This window comes from Schistocerca serialis, chromosome 2 (genome assembly GCF_023864345.2).
Source record: "Schistocerca serialis cubense isolate TAMUIC-IGC-003099 chromosome 2, iqSchSeri2.2, whole genome shotgun sequence".
Taxonomy (NCBI): Eukaryota; Metazoa; Arthropoda; class Insecta; order Orthoptera; family Acrididae; genus Schistocerca; species Schistocerca serialis.
In genome coordinates this window covers 979,255,227-979,269,758 of record NC_064639.1, presented here as the reverse complement: position 1 = coordinate 979,269,758, position 14,532 = coordinate 979,255,227, and the positions used below count along the sequence as shown (strand labels likewise).

General features: G+C 43.7%; 1 protein-coding gene across 1 annotated transcript in view; it reads right to left on the bottom strand.

Moving 5' to 3' along the window:
- LOC126456566 (uncharacterized) overlaps window positions 1-2,923 on the bottom strand; it is a 52,589-nt gene extending 49,666 nt beyond the window's left edge. Inside the window, exon 1 of the mRNA XM_050092312.1 lies at window positions 2,786-2,923. Within this exon, the coding sequence (XP_049948269.1) occupies window positions 2,786-2,923 (138 nt within the window). The remainder of the gene's footprint in view (window positions 1-2,785) is intronic.
- Between the last annotated feature and the right edge of the window lie 11,609 nt (window positions 2,924-14,532).

Here is a 14,532-nt window from a genome sequence, read left to right as displayed (position 1 = left end):
GCGCACGCATCAGCAGAGCGATCCCTATGTGGTCAGGGGGCTACACGAACAGGGGACATGGCAGCCCCACCACAACAGACTGGCTACCATGCTGGGTTATCAGGTGCAAAGAAGTCCATGGTCATCGTCGACGCAGAAAGTGGCACTGCATAGCGCTTGGTGAAAAACTCGTGCAGGAAGGTGTCCTCGCCCAAAAGATGGAGAATGGGTGGGGACTGCAATGTGACGAGAAAGTGGGCTGAAGATCTAAATGCACGATGGACACAATGCACCATATAAGGCACCCTCCCCAATTGGCTCGCTCTTTGGGAAAATTTGGAAGAATGGAGGTAGAACCGACAGGGGATCATGACAAGGGCGAAACGTGAGAGACGGCTATTAGTCGATGTCCTCTGGTTCAGATGGATAGAGCGTCTGCCATGTAAGCAGGAGATCCTGGGTTAGAGTCCCGGTCGGGGCACACATTTTCATCTGTCCCCGTTGACGTATGTCTCCGCCTGTAAGAAACTAAGGGTGTAAATTTCATTGTAATTTCATTCTAATGAGCCGCTTGGTCACCGATGGTATCTTTCAGTCATGTCCGAAAGAACAGAAACCATCTTAGTAAAAATATAGAAAAAACATTGTTACGTGATAACATGCAATTCTGAGAGACGATCAGTAACCCAGTCGAAAGCGTCTTGTGAAGTCCATTAGTATCAACAAAACAAGGGCAACGAAATTTTGTCTAATGTGAAAAAATTAGACTACCAGATGAAGGCGATATGTCACTATTTGATTGTAATGTAGTTGACAGTGCTTTAAGTAGGGAAGGATATAAACTGGAATAACAAGAAAATTTCTTAAATCTTAACATGGAATATAAATTCGTAAAAGCCTTCGGAGAGAGTCGTTCGGAGGCAAACGACTACAGAAATACGAGACTATAATCTTTTGTAATGTGTTGTCATGGAAGAGTACTGAAAAATAGATAGGAAGCTTAATGAAGTGAACGAAATTCGATCGTTTCGAACCTTTTACAACTTGTTGAATAACGTTTTCATAGCTGCTGCTGAGGAAATAGCTATGGCACAGGGAATAGATTGATAGCCCGCATGTGGAAGAACCCGGGGACTGTCAGTTTCGTAATGGGGTAGTGAGATGGGAGGCAGCTTAGGAGGCCGAGGCTTCATTATAAGCCGCTTCGAATGCATGTCTATTGCAGTAGATTCACAGAGACCAGGAGGCTTGCACTGTGCAGGGAAGCGTGGTTATCGGAAGACCTTAATGCCTAAGATTGGGGAAATTTCACTACGATAAGTTTTCACTCACGTCCGACGGTCTTCACGCTACAGAAATTCGATGGCCATTTACATAGTCCTCAATTCATCCAAGTGAACCGTGCAATCTATTGGAAATTTTCCCACGTCGCACTGGAAGAATACCTAACAGATTGCCGGGAGATATGAACAAGGCTCGAACACGCTTCAGCTCAACGCAGGAATCGTCCAAGAAGTCAGTTTTCGGGACACACAGCAAGATGATTGTTCATTTAGGACAAGAAACAGCTATTAATGGTGAGGAAACTGGATGATGTTACAATTTAAGTCCATATGTAACATTTGGACTCGCCAGGAAGCAAGGTAGCAACCTTCGAAAGCTAACAGCTATTGCTCGTCAAGTTTTCAGTCTGTGCCTCCGCAGCCATAGTGTAAATCTGAGTAAATAGCGTGTTAACAAGTTACAGATTCTCCAATACCTGAACGAATGTTTTCTCTTAACGATTCTTTGTTGCTAATGACTAACATTGTAAGTAGGGGAGTTAAATAAGCTCTGGTTGGCCGATGCTTATCAAACCATGGCGGCTGCCTTTATTACATCTAAAGTGTTGCACCAACGTATTAAGGACGTGCTAGAGGAGATGGTCGCTGCTTCATCACACTACTGCAGTCATGCCATTTAGACATGAAAAGTGACAGATGACATCTAAAAGAAGGAACATATTTGGAATCTGGGAAATTCAGCAGAGTAGACAAGTAACCTTTGCAAGTGTTTGCAACTGCTTCGTTTTCAGTGAAACTATTTCAGTTTTTGATGAGTGCAAATTTCAATAGTCTCGCAACAGGTAATATTCCACACACTACGACATGCAGAAGACAGTTTGCATCAATATTTGATGCTTAGGACTGATTAATCTGACATAAAAATTGGATTCTGTCACACGCAAAAGAGCTACCTTTGTCCATGTGTGGCGTCCTCGAACTGCGACACTGCTTTTAGTGTCCTCAATGGAAGGATCTCCACTCCTGTTATTCATAACCATTGGCTCTACCATCAAAACGACAGTCCAAAAAGAACGCTATTTTTAACCTATTTCTGTGTCATGGTAACAAAATCGTATCTTGGAAATACAGATGCTAAAAATATGACGTTTTAAAAATCTGCAAACGGAAGTTAGGTGTTTCGGGAAGGGTGGTCTGTGCAGGAAGACGAGGAACGTCATTGAGTGGGCCTTAAGCACTTGGTGGCCTTCTGACCAGCAAACTGTTTCGGTGACATGTCTGGTCCACGAAGTGATTTATTCGTTGCATTACATAAACAAGTAATAAAATCGTGAACCATGTGGTAACTTTAGGAAAATGGAGACAAGTACATCAAGAAAGCCTATCATTAATTTTATGGAGGTTCTGAAGGCCAATGAAGCCGATTAAGAACTGAAACATCCGCATCTTCTGATACTACTGAGGTTACTTAAGATTTTTCCCTATATGGAGCTGGAGCTAGCTATGTAACAGTGATACGCTACCTGGTCCCCAGCAGCTGGGTCTCTGCCTTCACGGGACGGCCCTGGCAGATCTCTAGCCTCTTGAGACTGCTGCTGCCGTTGTGCCTCCTCAACAGCCGGTGCTGCCTCCTCCCTCACACGGCCCGCTTGTTTTTCCATAGCTGGTGGCTTCACACCGTTGTCTGCTGCAAAACGGTAAGCAGGCAGGTCAGCTTGTGGGGTCGTATTATGTTATACGAATTTGGTACATAAGGCTCGAGGTGAGAGATGGCGGAAAAGGAGATGGATTGGGAGAGGGGAGAAGGAAATAGGCATGGGCAGGGTATAGGAGTGAAGGTCAGAGCGAAGAGCAGATCGGAACATATTCTAAGTGCTATACGTATTTAACAATTCTGAAACTTTGCTGGGTTCGCTAGCCAATACACAAGACAAAAACAATACTGGAAATACAGCTGTGATGATATGTTCCGTTACAATAAAGGAACTGTGTGTAAAGCACACTACCAACCCCACTCCTTGTAACTTACTTTCTCACAACTTTACGTCTATTTTCAACATCGCATCGAGGTGGTACTACAGAATTGCACGACTTCCACAAATTTAAACAGCTCTTGTTACATTTCACCGTAATTTAATGTAGGATTGGTGAAGGCGTGTAACTGCTACAGCAGACAGTTTGACACAAGGCACACTGGGCCCAGTTTGGTTCCACATTTGATGAGCTGAAGAGCAGTGCTGACCAGAGGGCACTTCCCGCTGCACCAGTTACTGTAGCTCCTGCCTTTCTCAGTCACGCATTGGGCGCGGGAAGAATGTTTAAACGCCTCTGTCTGCACTGAAATTAGTCTAACCTCGTCCTCGTGGCCTCTACTGGAGTCTTCTCAAGAGGGTGGTGCTATATTCCTAGCGTCGTTACTAAAATGTTTCCTGAAGTTGGGAAGCAGTTTTCCTCAGGATTATCTATCGACAAGCGTTTGCCAGACCAATTCTTTCAGCATCTGACATTCCCGCTGGAGAAACAAATCAACGACCATTCGTGGACTTGTGTGTTCTGTGGCCCCTGTTAGTCTTGTCTCGTGCATCCCACACACTTCAGCAATATTCTACGGTGAGTAGCCTCTTGTAAACTGATCGCATTTCCCTAGTGTTCAACCAAAAACAGATGTCTGCCACCTGCTTTATCTACAAGCGAGCGTATGTGATCGTCCCATTTCGTATCTGCACAAATGGTTATAGCTAGGTGTTTGCACGAGTCAGACGATTCCCGTTGCTATCCGACGTCGTAACCATGATACTTTTAATGCTGTGAAGCGCAAAGGTTTACATTTCTGAATATTAAAGGAAGTTGCCAAACTGTACGCCATTTTGGCATTTCCACATCCCACTGAATATTTGTGCGCTTTTTTCGGACAATACGTCACTGTATTACCACGCCAGCTGCTGCAAGTCCGCAAGAGCTATGAGAACTTGTTCAGTGCAAGCTGTTTCGCATTAGCGAAGATTCTCATAGCTCTTCATGCACGCATTTTACAAGCCGTATGTACTAGATTTTTTCCTTATGATCGTTCCAATCACATCCCTGAAGACCGACCATGATTCGGGGTTAACACTATACATTGACAATGATAGCACTTCACGTATTTCCGATTTGGAAAGTTCTCTTCCGTTCTCAAAGCTGCTGCTCCTGAGTAACCCCATCACAGTAATTAAACCATGTGCAGTTAAAAAACCCCAAACGCTCGAATATGAGACTACACTTATTATTCGAACTTACTGTATTATTTACGGCTCTTCATTTTATGATTGATGAAGTAATGAAGCCGAGGAGGCATTATGGTCAAGGTTTAACGTATTGTCAACGCGAGATCGTTGGAGACAAAAGCTGTGTGTGTCGGGGGGGAAGGGGGGGGAGGTGGTTCTACTGTCTACTCCAGCACTCCCTTTAATTTAGGAAGACAAATCTGGATGGCTGGAAATATGAAATGCCCAACCATCGCGAATGCGAACGCAGAGTCTCAGCAAGCGAGCTCTGTTGCGGCCGTTTCTGGCGCCTTCTCTTGGTAAAACTAAACTACTAGTTAATTAAAATATCGAGCTACCTCCCAGCGGAAACAGAAGACACTATCGCTATGATAAATTTCGTCTCACTGGCCTTTTATTATCTCGCTGCTCCAAGCAGAGACATTGCTGGACTGTAGCTTTCGCCTAATAGTAACTGTCATTCTACAAAGATTTTTCGAATTTTTTGGTTGACTGTCACAAGGCGGAAGCCAAGCACCATTACGCATGATTTGGCACTCTGCCTAGCATAATGAGACTTCCTGAAGAACAACGCTCACATGTCTACGGTGGTTAATATCCTGAATAAAAATGGTTCAAATGGCTCTGAGCACTATGGGACTCAACTGCTGAGGTCATTAGTCCCCTAGAACTTAGAACTACACTGCTGGCCACCGTAAATGCAACACCCTGAAGGAAGCATCCGAATCAAGTGAAATTTACACCAGTTTGCAGCGATGAGATATGCAACTGATTAGAATTTCAGCGCAGACGCACATCACGCGCGCCTGTGGCGCCACCTCATAGCGCCATTTAAGGCTTGGCGATTTCGACGAGTGTACGTTCGGCACGTGTGTTTACCTTGTGGTTGTTTCACAAGACGATCAGTTATGTCTCGTAGACAACAGCGAACATCTTTTGATCAAGTATCCGAGTTCGACAGAGGAAGGACAGTGGCTTACCGAGATTGTGGATCATCATACAGAGAAATCGCTAGTCGTGTTGGAGGAAACCAAACAACTGTAATGCGGATATGTGACGGTTGGATGCAGGAGGGTACGACGGACCGACGTGGTCGATCGCATTCACCTCGGTGCACCACTGCACGTGCTGATAGGCAAATTGTGCGCATGGTAGTGACGGATCGCTCAGTGACATCCCGAACCATAGCACAGCACATTGCGTCTGTAACGCATCATCCAGTGTCTGCGCGTACCATTCGACGCCGTTTACAGCAGAGTGGTCTGTCCGCAAGACGTCCATTGCTTCGTCTACCATTGACGCAGAACCACAGACGTCTCCGTCGCCAATGGTGTGATAGACGGATTTGGACGGCAGAATGGAATGACGTTGTCTTTACTGACGAGGCACGCTTCTGTCTGCAGCACCACGATGGTCGGATTCGAGTGTGGAGACACCGTGGAGAGAGGATGCTGGACAGCTGCATTATGCACCGCCACACTGGTCTTGCACCGGGTATTATGGTATGGGGCGGTATTGGATATTACTCGCACGCCTCTAGTACGCATTGCCGGTACTTTAAATAGCCGGCGCTACATATCCGAGGTGCTGGAGCCAGTTGTCCTTCCTTACCTTCAGGGCTCAGCCACAGCCATATTTCAACAGGATAATGCGCGACCACACGTGGCACGCATTGTCCAAAGGTTCTTCGTCAATAACCAGATTGAATTGCTTCTCTGGTCGGCTCGCTCTCCGGATCTTTCGCCGATAGAAAACATGTGGTCCATGGTTGCTCAACGAGTGACCCAGATTACATCCCCAGCTGCCACACCAGATGATCTTTGGCAACGTGTGGAAGCTGCTTAAGCTGCTGTACCACAAAAACACATCCAACGTCTCTTTGACTCAATGCCGAGACGTGTGGCAGCGGTGATCAACAATGGCGGCTACTCTGGCTACTGATTCTGGCAGGAACCACATGTCACAGACGTCTGTAAACTTAATCATTTGATACTTTGTCAACATGTTATCTACAAAATAAATTTTGTTGTGCTACCTCTTGTCTTTCTTGGTGTTGCATTTACGGTGGCCAGCAGTGTAGTTAAACCTAACTAACCTAAGGACATCACGAACATCCATGCCCGAGGCAGGATTCGAACCTGCGACCGTAGCGGTCTTGCGGTTCCGGACTGCAGCGCCTTTAACCGTATGGCCACTTCGGCCGGCTATCCTGAATAGTCCAGTTAAACTGCTCTTTACTGGTTTACGGAAACTTATGGTCTAAAGAGAACGTAACTATTTCCCCGAATTTAAATTTCAGGGTGTCGTGGTAACTTCCCTATTAACCAAGTCTTTATATACTCTATAAATGAATGGACGTGTCCCTGCTAACTTCCAACATTTATGTACTTACAATGACTTCGTAACTTCTGACAAAGGCAAGCATGGAGAAAGACTCCTACAGCAATAAATTTTGACTATGGATCAACTGCACGTTTGAAAGTGCGTGATAAGAAACGGGGTAGGTCCTAAAAATAAACATGAATTGCAATGTAAAGGGATGGCACAGGAGTTTCGTCTGCTAAAACTGTACCACGCCTTAAGATTGGTAAAATAATTTAGATAGTCCATTGACTGCTGATTTTAAGCACAAACCTAGAAGCTATTACAGTTTAGAGAATCGTCATTTTAACCTGACTGCAGAACGTTCCTACTGCCGCCAATGTACAATTCGCTTAAGAAACACGAAGATAAATTACGGCTCTTACGGAGTCATGTAGATAGTTTTCCCTCGCTCTGTTTGCGACTGGAACAGGGAAATGACTAGTAACGGCACAACGTACCGTCCGCCACGCACCGTTTGGTGTCGTATATAGGTAGATGAAGGTTTGTTTGGGGGAAGGGGACCAAACTGTGTGATTAGGAACGATTGGGAAGAAAGTCGGCCGTGCACTTTCAAAGGAACCATCCCGGCATTTGCCTGAAGAGAGTGAGGGTTTTTTGGGGAGGGGGCTTTAGGGAGGAAAACATCTAAGGACATAAGCGCCCAAGCGATTGAGGGAAATAACGGAAAACCTAAATCAGGATCGACGGTTGAGTGTTTCAACCGTCGTCCTATCGAATGAGAGTCCAGTGTGCTAGCCACTGCGCCACCTCTCTCGGCAGATGTACTGAAAGCTGTGCACCTGAGGGAGAAATAAAAGATACGACGGCGCAAACCAACTAGCGCCTGCTATGAAAGTTGAAGGAAATCTGCGTGCAGATAGCATTAATCTGCCTTAACTTTCTGCAGCCGCAAGCCAATGCAAAATTTTATCATTGTTACTGACGCCGCTAGGAAATTCGAAACCGGTGACAACGTGTTTCCCCGACGCAGCAAATGAAAACATACGAACACTTGGTGTGGTTCATAGTATACACACTCATTCTAATGAGGCGCCGACCTTGTCAGAAGCTAATCAGTAGAGCGTTGACATTTCGCCCAACTGAAACGTCGTTTATAGCCCAGACCGAAATACAACCTTATTCCTCTCGCTCTGCTATCGATTTCGGGTGAACAGTTCGCACACAGCTCGCAATCGTGCCAGGGCCCTTATTTTGGATGTAATTCCAACTTTATACGAAGCACGAGACTTCGTCACCCCACAATTCAGTCTTAACTGAATGACGTTCGTGCAGATCCACACCGCATTGCTTGACCTGTCTAGTTCCTTTCAATTGTGTACATAAAGTTAGGTACTACAGAACTGTTAACTTCTACTTTCGGGATGTTTATATGAAATTTAGTCTCTGCGCAGGTAAAGATCCAATGGCTCTGGTAAATATGAGATTAGTTGCTGATTTGCCGTAATTTACCATCGTCCTAAATTTATACGTTTTAACGTGATGTTATTTTAACTTCATGTGGTTCGTTATTTACTAGAAGCGCAAGGAGTGGATGCAAAAAGGAGCCAGGACCCAAAGCAGTTTTACTGCATCTGCTTGCGTATCAATTTCCTAACACGTGAAACGTTTTGATCCGTTTTACAGCTCGTGGCCACATTTAGTATTCCAAAGAATTATCTGCTCGATCTACAGTAAATTGGATAACAAATTTTGATACTTATGAGAAGTTTCTCCGCAAAGGAGTGTGAAGACGCTGTTTTGTGTTGGTATCAGGATAACCTGTACATGTACCTCTAAGCATAGGTTGGATGTTTACGCGAATGAAAAGAATGTACTAGAAACTTGCAAAGGCAAAGAGTGCGTTGAACGAAACGGAGTTTTGAAATGTGGCGGCCTTGAAGTATCTCGCAGCGAAAGTGAAGAGCATGGCAGAAGCCATCAGTTTTAACGAGTGACTCAACAGGGTAACTACTGGACTGTGATCAGGGGATCTGAACCCAGAAGGAACGTTTTTTCAGGGGATGGTTCAAGCTATTAAAGCATATAAACTAATTCCAAAATTTAAAATATTAGTGGGGAAAAAGGGGCTTTTCAACGGGGACGTAGTGATGCGTTCTACAGTATTAAAGAGACCTCTCCAACTTTCAACCAAGTCAATTTTAAATTTCTAGACTTGAGGGGTACGCCATGAACAGTTACGCCAACATCCATGTCTAACTACAGGTTGCGACGTCACTTTGGCATATCGGCAGTGTCTAACTTTACGTTCTCGCGGCAAAGGTTGTCAGACTACTTATAGTAACGAATATTCTGAAATCTAATTTTCACTGAGACCCACTGCGTGCGCGGCCATGAAAGTAACGCTGGTTATTGATAATGACTCACGGCTAATGTATTACACGTGACAACACGACCACGCACAACATCACGAGACGGCAACAAACGGATTTAAACATTCGCTGCGCTCCTCTCTCAACTAGGGCTTGTCTGAAGGTCCATCCATACACACGCGGTTGTTATCGGCCGACCGACCAATTACGAGGCAGCCCACATGCGACCCGACCGATCGCACTCCGCGACTACAGCACCGCTCTCTTGCTGCTATTTGTTTATCCTTTGTGCGTTGTTTACGTTCCAGAGGCCCTTTGCTTATTACGGTATGTTGATAATTTTTACTTACGCACCGTCCCTTTGCTTATACACAACAAAAACCTGGGGATTGCCTTGGTCGTTTTCGAGGTAACAATCCCCAAAAGAAAACGATCTAGAGGAAGGCGTGGGCAAAGAAGTGGTCAATGCAAGGAAAGAAGTTCATTCACGATCTATTACTTTAGGAGCTGGGAGTCTATTTTCGTTAATTACCCAAGATTGAACGAACCATCCATATCGGAGCTGCTGAAAAACTATCCTTAACGAAAAACGTTCTTAGCTGCATTACGGTTTCCAGCCACTGGAAAAAGTTAAGAGGACTCCAACTCAAAGCTGTTGTATACCCAAAGGCATGTAAAATGAGTCCTGAAAACTGCAACGTTATTTATAGTTGCCTGAGGAAAACGATAAAGCAGAATAAATAAAAGATATTCATTTAAACTATGTACATAGCATAAAGGATGCCCTGTACATTGAAGAAACTCATTTCAAATAAATGCTACAAATTATCGTGGTGCTCATCACCTAGTAACAGATACATAAGAAATTAAATATTTAGCAACTGTTAGAACTAAAAATCCCACATTTTGCTTTTCGTATGAGAAGACATATAAGCTGGACTTTAGCAGTTATAACAATGAAGCAAGTATTTTATGAACTAGGATCCGTTGACAGTATTCCCGTCATCGGGATTTACTCCCGACACACATCGGGAAATATATCTGACTTGTCTGTTTCAGTTTCTAGTTTATTTCAGGTAAGTATCGGCACAAAAACCTAAAAACTGAACTACAGAAGGTCGACGGATTGTTCATAAAATATCTTACTCTTTGTTCCAAACATCTATCTTAGTTTTTTAGGAACTTTGTCAAAGTTACATCGCCTCGCCCCATGTTATGTTTCTTAGAACAGTGGTCACCCGCAGCTTGATTAAAGAATTTTGTCGGCCGGTTGGCACACAATTTGCAGTTTGTCGTGCCACACTTCGTGAGAAGTGGGTGTGGAGGTGCAAGGGCTCGGTCGTCACGTCGTCCCTCCCGCCCGACATCCCAACAAGGGAAGTCGGTCGGTCATTCAACAGGCCTACACGTCCAATTTGTCGGTCGGAGCGCGTGTCGAACATTTCCGTTACGCTCTCCTCCCCTCTTCCTCCCACCCACCATATCTATGATTTATTGGGCAACGTCGCATTGCTTCTAATCCATGGGAAAGTAGATAAACAGTGCAGAGGTACTATGAAATCAGTTTGTTCATTAGATACCTCAGGTAAGACTGCTGAGAAAAGTTTATCTTTGTCGCCGCTTTGTCGAAAATCGCGATATGAATTTTATACGATAATGGATGGGCTTAAAATACTTTTATGTTGGAAAAAACTCAAAATAATCGTCCCTACCCTTTGGGCGTGAAAAAAACCGTTTTTGATGTCATTGATACTGCTTGGAAATTACTGGAAAGTACAGAAGAACCTGTTCACCTGTGCTGGTTACGTTCATTAATTACGACTGCGTAATATACCCCTTAATAACGTCTTGTCGGAGGGTTGGGAGGAGGATTGGTGTGGTGTGGCTGCAAGACGCTCTGACGTCTCTCGCGGAACGGACGAACCACATACTGGTTGCCAGTTCGAGACTTACTGGGCCCAACACCAACTGGACGTGCAAAGCGTATTAAACAGAAAGCCCGAAGAACCTAATAACCGCCACAGCACACGTAAAACATCTCCTGTTGGTAAATCATGAGGCAGGTTACCAACCATCGAATAAAATGTGTAGTCTGGTAAAAGACTACAGATTCTAAGAACCAAGAACTATTTGTCAATAAGGAAAGGCAATAGAAATTCAGATTCGTGGTTTGACATGGATAAACAGGTTTATACGACCTCCCTTATCGAGAGTTGACTACCGTTTCGGTCAAAGTTATCTGGTGGACAACCACTTACATTTTTCGTAGTTTATGTAAGGTCAAGGGAAGTGTCCGATTCCTGATATTGTGTTTAGTTTTATTTGGGGAGTTTTGTAATGTCGGTTTTTTCGTCGTTTTGCGTGGTTTTGTATGGGGATGGGTGACTAAATTTGTTTAAATTTAGCTTGTCCCCACCCAAAAACCCCATATTTCCCGGGCTTGTCCCTTTAGTATCATTAGGCATTTTGTGGAACCTATGTGTGTTTTTCGATGTATTTTCGTCCTCATAATGTTTACGTAACGACTTTATATGCGCCATATTGGAATCGTGGTTTAGACTTCATCCAAAAATCCGAATAGTTGAAGAAATTTTATTAGACAACGTACTGTCCCCAATCATAGCCGACAACCGAAAACTTGATCCTGTCAGTCATATCCATACCTACTAAAGACATAAAAAAAAGCAATTTACAAATTGTCACCCAAGACGCCACACTCGCAAACTAAACCCAAAACATCACCTAACATCCACCAGACAGCACCATGGATCGCATCAAAACAACACCTATAAACACGCCACTCTCACAAACTAAATTCCGCGCCGTAGTGACGAAACACCACAACAGCCTCACGTCACGGGTCAAAGTCGACGGGTGGGATCGGTCGCGTCGGTATATGCACTAGATCAGACTTGTCCGTTAACTAATGTAAGTCTTCTGAATTCACCTGCAGTTTCAGTTTTTATAACAAAGTACGTTGGATATGGCTCAAAGCTCGACGTTCAGGCAACGGTCAGTCTGTTGCTACGTTTTTTATTTCATTATGGTCACGGTTGGCTTATATTCTCAATCAAATTATCAACTCTAACCCGAACTCTACGCAATATGAGTGACCTGACATTTATTCGTAATGACGGAGGAGCTTAACCTCACGTAACCCAAAATGTTTTGGAGTGGTGTTATGAGTTCGGAAGCGTAGATCATATCCAACCCAGCGAGATTCTCGGCAGTGGAGACTCCCAAACGATTCACAATATATTTCCGAGCTCTTGCATGGTTCCCGCAAGTACACGAGACGGCGCAGCAAAGTGACGGCAACAGTGTGCCGCCATGCCCACGTACTCACCGGCACGCGGAGGCTCGAAGTCTGCGACTCAGGGAACACCTACGGCTCTGGACACTGGGGCAGGACTAGCACGCCACACAGTCAGAGGACCTCGCTGCGCCGGTGGCCGGCCATAGAGGTCTACAGTCCTCTACCGTGTAATCGTGAATCGCTGGTGACGCGTCACATTTAGTTCTGTAACTTACAAAACAAAAAATAAAACGAATATTTATTTAGATGGATAAACGCAAGAAACATTATTCCTTCTAAACAGTTATGAACATAGTTTAACAAGTTATCTCATGGAGAGTCATAGCAACGAGTCACAAATTTTTGAAAAAAAACTTATTTTTTCCATGACGTGACTGATGTATTTAAACCAAATGGGTACAAATCAATTTAAATGAAATTTTTATCAATTTTCGTTAGGGAGTTAGAAATGTTCACAATTTCAGGGGTAAATTGGAAATGCTGTACGTGGAGATGGACGCTCTGATCGTGGAATGTTCATTTAAGTGAGGTGTTCTAACGAATGCCCATGTCTCACAATGCACAACTCAATGCGCCTTGTAAACGACCACACAACATGTAAAGTCGCTAATGCCAGAGAGCGACAAGCTTCCTCGATGTGCTGTTCGAAGTCATGTTCAGTTAGGTTGTAGAATGTGTCCCTACTGTGTTGTACGTTTATTTATTTATTCGTCCACAGACCATTTAGTACAAGACTATCAGACAAGTCAGATATTTACAGAAGTAGTTTATACATATATGAAACGTTAAAGAAGTAAGATAGGTTTAGGCAAGGATTGGGCAAAAAGTCGGCTATGGCCTAATCCAAGAAGCCATCCCGACATTCACGTTAGAAACTTGTGGAAACCATGGAAAACCCAAGTCAGGATAGTCCTACAGGGAATAAACCGCGGACCTCCTGCATACGAGTCCAATGTATTAAGACTGGAATAGCCACCTCACTCGGTACGTGATTGGGAGGGAAATCACAAATACATAGTCTACAAAAACTCCAACATGCACAAGAAGTAAATCAACGAACAAGAAATTTTGGAAATAATAACACTACTGAAAAAGTGTAACACTAGAAAGCATTACACAACATTACTGAAAAGAACAGCATGTACAATAATTAAATTAATTATGTAGAAAAACATGAAACTTTGACATAAAAGACACCTGACAAAGACAAAAACACACCAACACATTACACAGCACTGTGAAACGTATAACGCACGGACACGCGAAAATTTACCAACAATACATAGATCAAATTTGGCTGGCTCCAGATTCCTTCTCAAAGAAGGTGGAGCACACTGCATCTGAAACAGAGGAAACAGAAACCAGTAGCAAAGACGGTACATTGGTTAATGGAATCAAAAGCACTCAACAGTGAATGAATGCATATTCATCCTGAAGACTGACATATCATTTTTACACTTTAGAAACACTTATCATCAAGACATGATTTTAACTCCGCTCTAAAAGCCATTTCCTACTACAACCTCTTCGTGTGGTGTTTCAGAGCCTCATAAAGAACGTCTCACATGTCTGGGTGGGGTTGTACTAGCTGTTTCTGTATTGAGGGACCCACACTTGCGAGTATTATAGCTATGGTCTCGGGCCACACATGGTCAACTACCTGTTGTCATAGGCAAGAAAAGTAGGTCTTTTTTAGGATAAATTCAGACAATAAGTTCCCCTGTCTAAAGAGTGTCTCCAGCACTTTAAAAAATACTGAAACAATCATTCACAAGACAGATTTTAACACCTCAAATATCACATATACCAAATGTTACAAAGAAAAAAAAACCTTTGCAAAGAGTGAAATGGGGCATTTCACAGACTTAACAATCCTCTATCCAAAGATGCAATAAATAAAAAATAAATGATCCAGAATCCTTAAATTTCTATCATAGATACAAAAAGATCTATAGGAAGGTGCTGACTGCTGCAAAAAACTCTTTTAATGACAAAAT